The 13,488-nt window shown below is 41.0% G+C and overlaps 1 protein-coding gene across 1 annotated transcript in view; it reads left to right on the top strand.

The window, feature by feature from the left end:
* The first annotated feature begins 1,114 nt into the window (after positions 1 to 1,114).
* The window catches only part of LRRC56 (leucine rich repeat containing 56), a 48,592-nt gene continuing 36,218 nt past the window's right edge, over positions 1,115 to 13,488 (top strand). The window contains 2 exon segments of the mRNA XM_061999707.1: positions 1,115 to 1,270; positions 11,363 to 11,450. Coding sequence (XP_061855691.1) covers positions 1,115 to 1,270; positions 11,363 to 11,450 — 244 coding nt within the window.

The raw sequence follows: 13,488 nt of genomic DNA, 5'->3' as shown, positions 1-13,488 counted from the left end.
TTGGCCACCACTGAAGCCTTGGCATCCAGTTATGATTATCTTGATTATTTAATTACTTTTCCAGCACAAAGAATAAGTATTGCTTCACAGTGCAGAAAGGAGGAAAACTGCAGGTGTCCTTTCAGCAGAGCAAGTAGGCTTTTATCTCATCTAGCCTTTTGTTGTTACAGCCACATTTCCAGCTGTGATACTTCCTCGCTGCCAAGTAGTAGTAAATAGCTGTATAAATCATAGTAATGCTTGTACCATTCAAGTACACCTGATCACTTTTTTACTGTAATAAGTGTGCATACACTTATTCTCATATTTTGAAATGAATTGTTAATATTTTAGTAAAAGGAATAGCTCTGGGAATGGAAGAATAAACACTTTCAAAGTGCTTCATTTTTGCCTTTCGTTCCTCACTTGAAGCATACGTAGCAAACTTTGACGCAAACTTTAAGTTGTATTTTAATTTTATTTACTCAAAGACGCTCTTCAGTATTGGAAGGCAGTAATCATGGTCTGCCTGACCCAGAGGGCAGTCAGTAACAGTGCAGGTACATTTAATTTAGGACAGAAAGTACAGACTGTTGCTGTCCGTGCTGCCTACAGGCAGAGCTCGAAACACTGGAGAAAAGTGGTGATGGCACATGATCATGGTGCTGGCACTTGCAGCCTGAAGCCTGGCAGTTTTGCTTAGTGCTGCCCATGTTTCTCAAGAGGGGACGTGTAGGTAGGAGGTTCATGTGAATGGGAAGTTCCTTGCCACTGGAGAAGGGTGAGTGAAGCAGTGAGAAGACTGGAAAGGACTATCATCCCAAGTTGGTTGCTCTTCAGTACCTTCTTTGTACAGAGCTATAGGTATGCCTGGCTTTTTGTGTAACTGGAAACAATAGTTTCCTGTAAAAGCTCACACTCTAGGCTGAATGAAGCGTGGGACTAGGATAGCTCTTGAGAATGAACGCGAGTATATGTTACATGATGCATTGCTTTGGGTTCTTCCTGGTGAAAGAAACCCATTGGCACTCACTAACTTGGATTGGGAGAGAAAATAGATTTTGCTGAAGGGAAAATAATAAATATGGGGAAAAAATCAGGCCACTTGTTATCCTTTTGTTCACAGCATATTAAGATGGACCTGGAGGGGAATCCTGACAGAGTTTCTCATCCAGCCTCAGCTGCAGTCCGGGTGACTGATTTGATTTGGCGAGGCTACCTAAATCCCAGTCTGCTGATTAAAGATGATGGAGAGCTACTCGTGGATGAGTACCTGTCCCCCAGGAAACTGGTGAGTAGACCTCCAACTTCTTAATGAAGTACAAGTGGCAAACTGACATGTACAGAGCTGAGTTAACCTTCCAGCTGCTCTTATGATGATTGCAGATTGTTGCATACATGACAGTTAGACTTCTACATAAAGTATATTCTGTCTTATGGAAATTTATCAAATGTTTGTCTTCCTTTCACCTTGTTTGGTGTAAAAAATATTCCCAGCATGAATGCTGCTATCTTTATCACTACATTTCTTGAAGCAGCGTGAAGAAAAGTATGGGTAGTGTAATTATAATTTAAACAGATCTCATTAATGCCATCTGAAGTACCTTAAATCTTAGCATTAGTAAAAGCTTTTTACATTAACCTCGTTGTAAAGATTGGTAATGTAACTTTAAAAACACAACTTTTTTCTGAATTAGTGGAATCCTCTGTCTTTCTAAGAAGCCAATTATAATATTCTGCAAGTGCTAGAAGTATTTCCTATATGTATCAAAGTGTGTGAGATTTCAAAGCACATTTGAAAGCCTGTTCTTTTCTGTCCAGGGGAAATTATTTTGGCATGCAGCTTGTTGAGAGAATAACATTCTGAAATCTTCATGAAGGAATTCACTTTATGAAATATTTGGGAAGAAATATTTGGTTGCCTATTGTTCTGTATTTACTCAGGCCTAATTAAAGGTGAAAACCTTTGGGACATGTAGAAGCTGAGAAAATAACCACACTTAACCCTGCTAAGGGAAGAGACAGCTGAGAGCAAAAGTGAAGAGGAGAAGGTGAAGCTTTCTGTGTTGTAGAACTGGGTAGAAATTAGTGAGAGACAGATGGGACCAAGGCTGCGGTCTGCATGGTCTCAGCAGGCAGGGTGGTGATTGCAGTGTCCAGAATCCTCTGCACTGATGGACAGACAGCGGCTTCTGCAGGGAACATGATCTAGCTGCACGTTTATGCCACTCCCTAACAGTCACAATTTTGACTATGCATCGTAGATTGGAGAGCAAGTTATTCTCAGAACTACTCTTCCCTTCACAGCTCAGTCTTTCAACGTTTATAAAATGTTTAGAGATGCAACAATCTCTTTCTGCAGAATGTGTAGTGAGACGGGAGCCTTTTCTCCCAAGCTATAAGTAATGGAACGATAGGAAACAGATTCAAGTTGCACAAGGGCAGGTTTAGATTGGAGATTAAGACTAATTTCTTCCCCAAAAGGGTTGTCGAGTGCTGGCACGGGCTGCCCAGGGCAGTGGTGGAGTCCCCATCCCCAAAAGGATTCCAAAGCTGTGGGGCTGAGGGACATGGGTTAGTGGTGGCCATGGCAGTGCTGGGTTAATTGTTGGACTTGAGCTCCAAGGTCTTTTCCAACCTAAACCATTCTGTAAACATTGGTATATAATCTTATGATCTATGCCATTCACTTTCCTTTGGCTCATGGGAACCTCTGACAGCTTCTTTGTCTTTTTTTCAGTTCTAGCCTAGCATTTGACCAATCCAATGTGTTTGTGGCTTTTACAATACCCTATATAAATCCAAGGTGAAGCTCTCAGATCAGGCTGTTTTCTTAGAGCACGAACCAAAGCCCATTAGAGTAATGAAAACTGCTGCCCTCTGACTTCAACAAACTGAATTAAACCCTTAGGAAGTTCTTTCTTTGGTGAAATTCTTCTCTTCCTGAAATTCTCTTGCTTTTAGTTCACAGTAAATTGTTACCCACATCCCATGAAGCTGCAGTACATTATTTTGTAACATTTTAAAAAATACAAATCAGAAGTTAAATTTCCCCCAGTTTTTAAAAATGGGAAAGAACCAATTATATTATTCATATGTACCCTCTTGAACTTAATCAAGTGTTGCCTCTTTAAGTTTACGTGTTAACGTTCATAAGGATTTCCATTTCAAAGACTCTTTCAAATAGATGCATAGTGCCCTACTAATTTTTCTGGACACAGTTATTTCCTGGCCCTAGGACCTGACATTTGTGTTGGCATAGATGGGATACTTCCTGCTCTGAGGAAAAATAATATGGCATTGTCAAGGAAACATTTACAGTGTTTATAGCTTGTTTTACTAACATATCCAATCTATTATTTGACCTTTATGTTGATCACATGGAAACTACTGCCTCCATAAATTTACTTCCTCTGTATTTGCAAATGTAAAAGTAGAGTCATGGTTCAAACATTTAATCTGAAGCAAGTTGTCACATGCCTGTTTTTTTAAGGAACCAAGTGCCATAGATAACCAAATAGTTTTAATTAGTTTTAATAGTTGTTTTGTTTAAATCAATTCACTTGCAATATCTTCTTGATTGTCTTTCAGTTGTGAATATTTAAGGAGTTATTGATTGTATTTGCTGAAATGCTCTGAGAAGGAAATTAATAGATTTTTTAAAATTCATTCTCATTAAAGTAAAATTCTTTTACATTCAAGTAAGGATGTAGGCCCCAGTTCTTCAGTGTTGCATGGGCAAATTGCTGGACAGCTGGTGGAGGTTCCTGAGGAAGGTTTTCCTTCTGAGATATTATGCTCAGCTTTAGTCTTTGGCCTTGCAATGTTCTGTCTTGCACCGGTTTAGTTTGTGTTTGGTGAGGCTGGAAGCTCTGGCTGTGTAGCATCTGTGAAGATTGGGCACCTTGAATTGTAGCCTATGGACTTGTCCATTTGTCACAGGTTTGTGAGGAGCTGCTTTTGCTTAGTAACAGGGGCAAAAGAGCTCTCAGACTTTCCACCTCCAGCCCATGTGGACCAACCTGGTGCCTCTCGTGTCACTGTTCCATATCCCTGTTGTGTTAATCATACCCCTTCTTGTAGTTGCTGCTTGCTGCCATCTCTCTCGCTGCTATGGAGTTGAATGCAATTGGCAGTCAGTCACCAGTGGTGTTCCCCAGGGCTGTGTTGGGGCTTGTTCTGTTTAGTATCTTTATCAATGGACTGGAAAAGGGGATTGAGTGCACCCTCAATCAGTTTGCAGATGACGCCAAACCAGGTGAGTGTATAGATCTGCTTGATGGCAGCAAGGTTCTTCAGAGGGAGCTGAACAGGCTGGAGCCATGGGCCGAGGCCAATTGTATGGGGTTAGACAAAGCCAAGTGACGGGTCTTGTACTTGGGCCACAACAACCCCAGGCAGTGCTACAGGCCTGAGGCAGAGTGGCTGGAAAGCTGTCCCAAGGGAAAGGGCCTGGGAGTGGTTAATTGACAGCCGGCTGAACATGAGCCAGCAGTGTGCCCAGGTGGCCTAGAAGGCCAATGGCATCCTGACTTGCATCAGAAGTAGTGTGGCCAGCAGGATAAGGGAAGTGATTATACCCAGCACCAATGAGGCAACAGAACTAGGGAAGGGTCTGAAGAATAAGTCTGATGAGTAGTAGCTGAGGGAAGTGGAGGTGTTTAGTCTGGAGAAGAGGAGGCTAAGGGGAGACATAATCCCTCTCTACAGCTACTTGAAATGAGGTTATAATGAGTTGGGAGGTCAATCTCTCCTCCTAAGTAAAAAGTAATCGGACAAGAAGAAATGGCCTCAAGTTGCACCAGGAGAGGTTTAGATTGGAAATTAGAACTTTCTTACTGAGAGGGTTGTAAGAGGTTGAGTCGCCATCCCTGGAGATATTGAAATGCCGTGTAGCTGAGGTGCTGAGGCACGTAGTTTAGTGATGGGCTGGGCAGTGTGAGGTTAGTGGTTCGACTTAAAGGTCTTTTCCAACCAGATGTTTCTATGATGTCCTGTAATGCCCTTTTATATTAGAATACTCTTCATCCAAGCTACAGGTCAAAAGCTTTTGATGCAAGAGTTGAGGTCATTAGATGTCCTTTCTATTCTTTCTGCTAGTATCAATGTCAATTTTCTGTTGTTTATTTTTTGTCTGTACAAAGAGGCATTCTTGCTTTTCTGTTTGTACCTGTCCTGTTAATGTTTCCAGCTCCCTGCTTTGCCTGTACTTGTGTTGTGCTTACATGTTGTTGTTGGATGTTGTAGATTGCCAAGGTGAGCAAATTCCCCATTCTCCCTTTGTTCTGAAAACCGTCTGTTAATGCGCAATACAGTACAATTCATTTTTAACTTTATCAGGGCTGTGGGTTAAGCATGAAGAAACTGAAATTAAGGGCTCCACCAATCTTGAATCTGATTTTTAGTTTGTTTTATTAACCCTCATCCCCTCCGTGTCTTTTGCAAAGGATCTTTTCCTGACTTCCACAAAAAGCATTCCACTTCTCAGAATAAACTAATTTTAAAAGGTCAAATGATCTTCCAGATATTGTCACGTTATCAAAACTAATCATATTTGTGTGAGATCTTTAGAGAAGAAGGAAGTATTCTTCTTATTTCACTTTTTATTGATCCTGCTCCAATTAATCATGTTTTCTAAACTTAGGAACACATGTCTGGAAGTAGTGTTTAGTTTTGTTGCTCAGGACGTTAGGGCGTATTTCATTTGGTATGTGCTCATCCAGAGAAAAAAATCCTGGAGAGTCCTGGAAAACCAGAATGGATTCTTGCTGAAATAGCTCAATCATTTCCATTTTTTCCTTCACCAAAAGTTTTCCTCTCTGTTGTAAGCTAAATGGATTTAAAAAAAAAAAAACTCACTGGGGATGAAGGAAGCAAGTGCAAAATCCTGGTAAATTAAGTGGAGTCAAGGAGATGGAAGTGACTGAACTTGCATCTGTGGAATCCTTCATTAGAATTGTATAGTCATTTTTTAAAAAAGGTTTGAAGGGATCTCTAGAGGTCTTTAAGTTCTATCTTCTGCTCAAAGCACAGTTAGTTTCAAAGCCAAATTGGACTGCTCAAGGCAGTAGATCATGGTAAACTTACCACTGTGAAAGGAAAAACATTATGAAGCCTTGTGTAGTTGCAGAGCTTTCTAGGCATCTGATGTTCTACATTCAGATTGTACACATACACGCATGTGTGCGTAACTTTATATGAAAAAACCCGAGATTTTCATTTGCATACAGTCACAGCTCTTTGCTAACATCAAATGGCAGGTTACAGCCTAGAATGTCAGTACTGTGAATCCGCAGCACAAGTCAGTGAGGAGCTGGAGATGGCAAGAGTAGGCAGGGGCCTAGCCCCGTTGATCAGTGTGTTGAACTCACTTGGTGGCCTCAGCATGAGAGTAAAGACATCTTTACTAAGGCATTCATCACCACTTCAATTTTGTAATTACTACCCTCCTGCATGCTTTTAAAACAAGTGAAGAAGATGTCTGTTGCAGATTGAATGCCTAGATAGTATCTTCATCTGAGCTGAGAAACCGCTCTGTGCATTTGTGAAGAAACTAGTGAAATACAGCTAAATATTGTAATTGGGGGCATCTGCAACATGTAGCCATTTGGAAACCAGGATTGCAAGTGGGACCACAAGGAAGGTCTGTTACCTCTCATCGAAAATCTCTTGACTTAGAATCATTTAAAACTTTGTTAATGTGATTTTCTTCTTAGAATAAATGTTTTGTCATACTGGTAGCAACTTTTTTTTTTTTGTGCAGAGGGAGATTATACTTGAGCTGGGAATTTGAATAAAATCTCTGCAAAAAGCAGTGAACACGTGAATGGACATGAATTTAGCATTTGCATACAGGTGTAGTATTAAAAGAAAATAAGCTCACCACTCAGGAATTCCTGCCTTAGCCAAATTAACCAGGATCAGCAAAATAAATGCACAGCTGGAAATGCTTCTCTGACAGCTGCACACAACATGCTCTTCAGCAACATATCTACTTTTATTAGAACGTGTGAAAAATCTAGGAAAGAGAGAAGAAATCAGTTGTATACACCAGCTTTAATTGAAATGGATATTATTTGCCAATTAAGAAGTTTACAAGAGTTGCAAGTGCAACTTGAACTGGATTTTTCAGCATCCCCAAGTGACTGTTCTGCCCCTTGGGAAGCTCTGCAAGCACAGAAGTATTTTTCATTTGCAATTTTTTACAGAATAGTTATTGGCTTTTCTCGTCATTCAGAGGAAAATGTTTCCAAACTAGTGCATGCTGTCTGGTTAGATACTGGCCAGACATTTTGCATGATGGGACTGCTTTGCGAGCCATGGTGGAGTTGCTTCTCAAAATACTCACTAAATTATTTACCAATAGCTTCTGCATGATCTCATGTTTAAATAGTTTTATTTCGATTTTGAAGGAGGTGTAAACATGTAAAGTGAACTTTGTCTGTCTTTAAGAATTGTGCAGTGCTTTACCATGGAAATTTATCCTTTCAGATAAACAGATTTAGGGTGGAGTATAATGCTTGCTGCCCAGAATTAAGCTGTGAGGCCATCATCTTAAGCATCATGTGCCAGAAAGATTTTGATATTTGATTCTTCCGAAAACATCCTCCTCCTCTGTCTAACCAATACCTATGTCACTAGGCATGCAGAATCCTCTCTGAACACCAACGATCCACCTGGAATTATAGTTAGTTTTTTCACAGTATCTTTTGGATGTATAACAACTCCTGAATAGCCAACTCTTTGCCTAGGCCCTGTTTGTCTGCTCTACCCCTAGATGACACACCACTTTCATGTCTGTCAGTGTTCTTGGGGCACAGGCAGAGAGACTTTCTGTCCCTAGCTGTCAAAACAACAGCTCTCTGAACTGTGGGCAGGCAAACATTCCCTGAAGCCACAGGGGGACACAACCAAATTACGGCAGGAGCCTGTTCGAGACCTGGCATGGCCCTACGAATGAATTGATGCAGAGTGCCTCAGCATTGCTTCTACCTGCATGGTGCCAGACATCTCTCTGTCCAAGCTGCTGATCTCTTCATTGTATTTGGCTACGGTTTCGATTTTATTCTTTTGCTACCCAATAGCAGTAAAATTCTTTCTCAATATCCGTCCTTTCAAATTTTGATGAAGATCCCTGTGCTTTGACATTAAACAACAGAAAAAAAAAAAGGAGATCCTGCTAAATATGTGTCATCTCTGTTGAAATGTTTCCACATCCTTCCCTAAATCTCCCACATTCCTGGTGCCAGAATTTTAGCAGTAACACATGATACATATCACACTTCCAGCTGCACCAGTATGCCAAGAAAGGTGTCTGGGGAGTAGGAGTGTCCCAGCTATCTTCCACAGGAACTGTTCAATAAGTAACCTGTTCTTGAACTACCACCCTGGCCTTTTGCTTGCTAACTAGCTTGTGGACAACACCTGGGGTCTCTGTGCTTCTAGTGCCTTTAAATGAGCTCATGTCCTCAACCCCAGAGTGTTTCTGATTTCCTTTGTGTGGTATAACCACTTCTACATCTACAGCGGATTGGTTCTGAACTCTCCAAGCATCTCCTTGACATCAGCAGATGGGGGGACAGTGATTGTCACAGAGACCTTTGGAAAAGCAGAACAGAGAACTTCTGTGAGAACTGAGAACACGTGGTCTGTTGCATCTGGTTAGCACATGCTTCAAAGTAGCTCTCAAAGAGCTGACAATGGCAGCCGATAACCCTTTCCAGCACTGGAGCCACAGCTTTGCCTATTGTAGTACAAAATATGGCTGCGTTAAGCAGTAGGGGAAAAAGTATAAATGGTGGATCTGGAAGAGGAAAATCGGGACAAAGGAGCACACTGGTAATCCCAGGTATGAGGAAAAGGAACAGAGAACACTTGAAGAGGGGAGAATATAACTTGATGCCGCTTTTATGTCTGGATTCTGAAAGAGGACAACAAAGAACATAACTGTGAAAGGAGGCTGTCTAGAATACAGGAGGGACAAGGACAGCATGCAGGGAACTTGCAGACAGCAAAGGAGAAAGGATCCTTGAGGTGCTAGGAGCTTCTGGTACTCTACTGACAAAATGCATAACCCTAAGCTTATTACATTTTCTGAGACTTCTTCCTATTCTGTCTTTTAATGATATAAGCTCTTAAGACTATTTTGATGAGGCGGGGGAGGTATTTTTCAGAAGAAACTTCTTTTAATGGCAATAAGCTTGTATACAAATCTGGCAATCCAAGTGCGTGGTTGTGTGCAAGGACAGCTAGCTCTCATTTCTCACGTACTCTCATGCTGTATGACAGACAGTGTCACCTGCTGGAAAGGGTTCCTGCAAAATGTGTCTTGCAGTGAGGCATTGTGTGGGGAGGAAGTAGTCTGTAGTTGGTAAGCTTGACAAACCCATTTTTTCTGGGGGCTGCATCTGGGATAGAAAGTATTTCTGGACTCCCCGGGGGACTCTCAGGTTTTCACTTTAGACCTTTGTTTCTTATACTCTAGTGGAGAAGCAAAAAGGTCAAGTTTTCTTAGGTTCAGCCTGCTTAAAATCGGAGTTCTAAAAAATAGCATTAAAAATAATGTTAAAGACAATAATTTAAAGACAATTCAAAACCATTTGAAGATTTTGGGTGATTCTGCTTCTTAGGAGTCCAAGTTAAGACCTTAAAAAGGGAGCCAGTTTTTTAAGGAGGGATGCTCAGCCTTTTCAGGAAACCATACCCTTTTAAACTGTCATCTCAGTTACACCCAGACAGTGTTTGGTCCTTGGTTTGTAAGAGGATGTGGAGCCATCAGAGTAAATGAAGTTACAGTTGCATGTGTGCAATACAAATTTTGCTTGATGGATAGGAATGTTGCAACCGCTGTTTTTCCTTGCAAATAAACTCAGTGTTCTTGTGTTTATTTTACCTTCCCAAAACTCATAAACAGAGGTGGTCCTACACATTCCCTTCTAATGAATAATTTCCCCTTTATTAAACAAACTACAGAATGTTGTAACTTTTTAATAATATGAAAACTTGTCTTTTGTACATGGAATTTGTTGAATGACATCCTGCCTTCATGTTAAATAGTGGGGCAAAAGACAGATGACAATACTTCTTGCCACCCATGCTGTTGATTGCATCATTGAGTAGGACACACTGACGCCAGGGTCAGACATGCCCTTGAGGCATACTTTTTTAGCCCCACATCCTAACTCTTTTAGCACAGAAAGTGAAAATTTAGCTGTTGTATGCTATGCATAGCATCAACTGTTTCCAACAGTTATTGTGATACAGAAGCCTCATTTCTCATACCTCGTGTTTCAAACTCCTCCATGAGCCATTAACCCATCAGGAAGGAAGGAAGGATGCAGTTCCCTCCTGGTCTGTTTTTTTGAATTCATGCATGGAAGGATACACTAAGTACCAAAAGCTCATACAAATGAGGTGGCGGGACATGTAGTCTGCATGAAGGAAACTGAGGAGATAGGAGCTGAGTCACAGCAGGAATGAACAGGGAATGAGAGCAATGGTAATGTGAGATCACTTCAGCTGCTCGTGGAATTACAATTTGGCACCTTAGGACTTCACAGCCCTTCTGTAGATTTCACTGACTGTCCTAGAGCATTCATCTCTTCTCTGTATATAGCTTTTGCTTGTTTCTGTTTCTTGTTTCTAGCTTCTGCTCACCTCTGCCAAGACAAAAACTATATTTACGTATCAATACAGACTTTGGGATATTAGGAAAGATCCTGTGATAAGATAGGAAAGGTCTTGTGTTCACACACCCTTGCTTAATGCCGTGGTTGATCCTATTACTAAGATTTTGTAAGGCTTCTGTTTAACCTTTTGGAGGCTTCTGTTTTCATTGCCTGCGTCTTTTTAAAGGAATTTGTAATTCCTGTAATTAGTGTTGTCTTCTTTTAGAAAAATGAGCTGCTGGAGCTAAAATCATGTTTCCTTTTCATAGGTTTTGGTTAAAAGGCTAAACTGTATTTTGTTGAGTTTTACTATCTAGTGCCTTTTTGATTATGGTTGCCACTTGAGGGTAATGCTTCCTTTCTGGTGAGGATTGGTGCAAGACTAATGCAAATCTTAAAGCATTAGACCTACTGTTTAAATGAAATTAGTTGACATGTAGGTCTGTTGTTGATTAGCAGCTTGAATTTAACCTTCAGCCGTGACTGTTTAAGCAATGTTGGAGTTATGTGAGATTAGAATAATTTGGTGCTACAAAGAAGAAAGATCTTTGAATACTGAATTTATTTCAATGTGATGGCATATCTAGCCATTTTGACATGGAGTATATATTGACAAAGCACTGGCTGAAAGCCTTTCAATATTTTTTTTTTTTTTACTCCTATGTCACCTTGTTTATTGCATGAGGGTACTCATATATCTCTGCTTGTCTTTACAGAAAGTTTTGACGGGGGTTGATGATCTGCTGCAAGTGAAGGTCCTTGAGATGCAAGTAGATACAAGAGAGAACAGCTTGGGGAACTTAGGTAACTTTCTCTTTTGCTCATTGTCTCAAATTTTCCTTTATCCTGTCTTGAAACGGGACTGGAGACTCAGAAACTAACCACCAGTGTAAAGTACTGTCCGGCTCAAGAGCTCTTGAAACATGATCTCCCTGGTACCACTCACTCCTTGATCTCTGTTTTCTTTTGTGAGGCTCTAAAAAGGACTGAAAGCCAGGGTGATGGGATGAGTGACACCACTTCTGTCTAAAGCAAATTAGTTTGAATGACATGCCTGTATGCCCTAAATGAACATTTACTTATAACTTTCCCCTCTAGAGTCCTTGGCACTACTCTAGAAAACCAAAGTTTCGGTTTTTTCTACTGTGAGATTTCCCTGAGGCTGAGAAATCGGTAGTGGTATCAGGCTGCTAATGGTCCCAGCAGCCTGGGTTTGCATCCCGCACTGCCTCACAGAGCTGTGATGGAGGAAGGTCCTATAGGTTCATCATTTTGATAAGCCTCAAACAGCCCTAATGCTCATGATTTGTTTCTGTCTCATTATCAGTGCCCTGGGGAAGTAAGGCAGTACCAAAGGAATTCCTTCTGTGGCAGAGTTCACACTGACAATGTGAAACCTTGTCTTTTTCCAGTATTGGCACTAATTTTTTGTCATGTGAATTCCCACCAAAACTAAGTCCATCTTATGCTACATTGAAGCTAAGTAACTATTGCAGGGTAGAATTTTCTGTGCCAAAAGGAGTTATGTCTGCGAAAGTGGGTGCTGGTATTTTCAGACAAGCATTTCATTTTCATGTACTATTGCTATTGGGTTTTATTAGTTGTAGTGAGATGAGGGTCAGTGTCTTTTCCCAAGTGTCAAGCAACAGGACAAGAAGAAACGGCCTGACGTTGCACTGGAAGAGGTTTAAGTTGGAGATTAGGAATAATTTCTTCCCTAAAAGGATTGTCAGGCCTTGCACAGGATGCCCAAGGGAACTCATGGAGTTCCCGTCCCTGGAGGGATTCCAAAGCCGTGTAGCTGTGGGGCTGAGGGACATGGGTTAGTGGTGGCCATGCTAGGGGAACATTTGAACTTGATGAGCTGCAAGGTCTTTTCCAACCTAAACCATTCTGTGTAAAAGCTAATTAGCTTTAGTGGAACTTTTGATGTTGATTTCTCAAGAATGGCTAAGCAAGTACAGTGAAGGAGGCTTTTGTCTTAAATTATACAGCCACTTTGTATTGGTTATTCTGTTTATTTTGTAAATAAGTCTCTTTCTGATAAGCACTTGATAATTTCGGGTAAATTGCATTCATTTCTTTCAGAGATCATCATCTATTCAGTCATGTTTCCTCCAGTTGATAAGAAAATCCTATTATGCCATTTCTGCAATGGAAATTGCATTCCTATGCCATTTCATATTGTCTGTCACAAGCTAGCAAAATGTTTCACCTTTTTGACTCAGAACTTCTCTTGCCTTTCCATTATTTTCTTTCTCCCCATGGTACAGGCTTTTGCAACTTTTACAAAACACAGAGCATTATTCCTATGTTGCAGACAGTTCCCGTCTTGTTTATGTCCCACTGTTTGCACCAAGAGTTGGTCCTTAAGGGCTATAAAAAACATCAGCTGCAGGTCTCACTATTGAGACCTGGATTTCCTTCTGCCTTTTTATTGAAAATATGTTTCTGAATTTACTCCCTGTGAAAAACCTCTTTGCAAATAGTAGACTCTAGTATTAGAGGGGCAGAAGTAGAGATAGACAGAGGCTTCCACAATAGATACAAGCCTCCAGTGAATCCAACATGCCTTGGACCATGGTAACAAAAAAAATAAGAGCAAGGGCTCATCTTCAAAACCCTCCTTCCAAAGTGCCCACTACAAATAAGTATGAGGCACTGGCAACAAGGGGCTTTGACAAGCAAGCTCCAGAAGGGGAAAAGCATCAAACAATTCACCGTCAGCTGCTCCACCTGCAACAGGTAATGGGCACCATAGAAGGAAGTGACGGGTGCTTGTTGTGGGGGACTCATTGCTAACAGGCACTGAGACCCATCTGTGGAGCGGATAAGGAGTCAC

This window comes from Colius striatus, chromosome 7 (assembly GCF_028858725.1).
Source record: "Colius striatus isolate bColStr4 chromosome 7, bColStr4.1.hap1, whole genome shotgun sequence".
In the NCBI taxonomy this organism is placed as follows: domain Eukaryota; kingdom Metazoa; phylum Chordata; class Aves; order Coliiformes; family Coliidae; genus Colius; species Colius striatus.
Note: the sequence above shows the minus strand (reverse complement) of the source record. Positions and strands in the feature narration are given on the sequence as shown.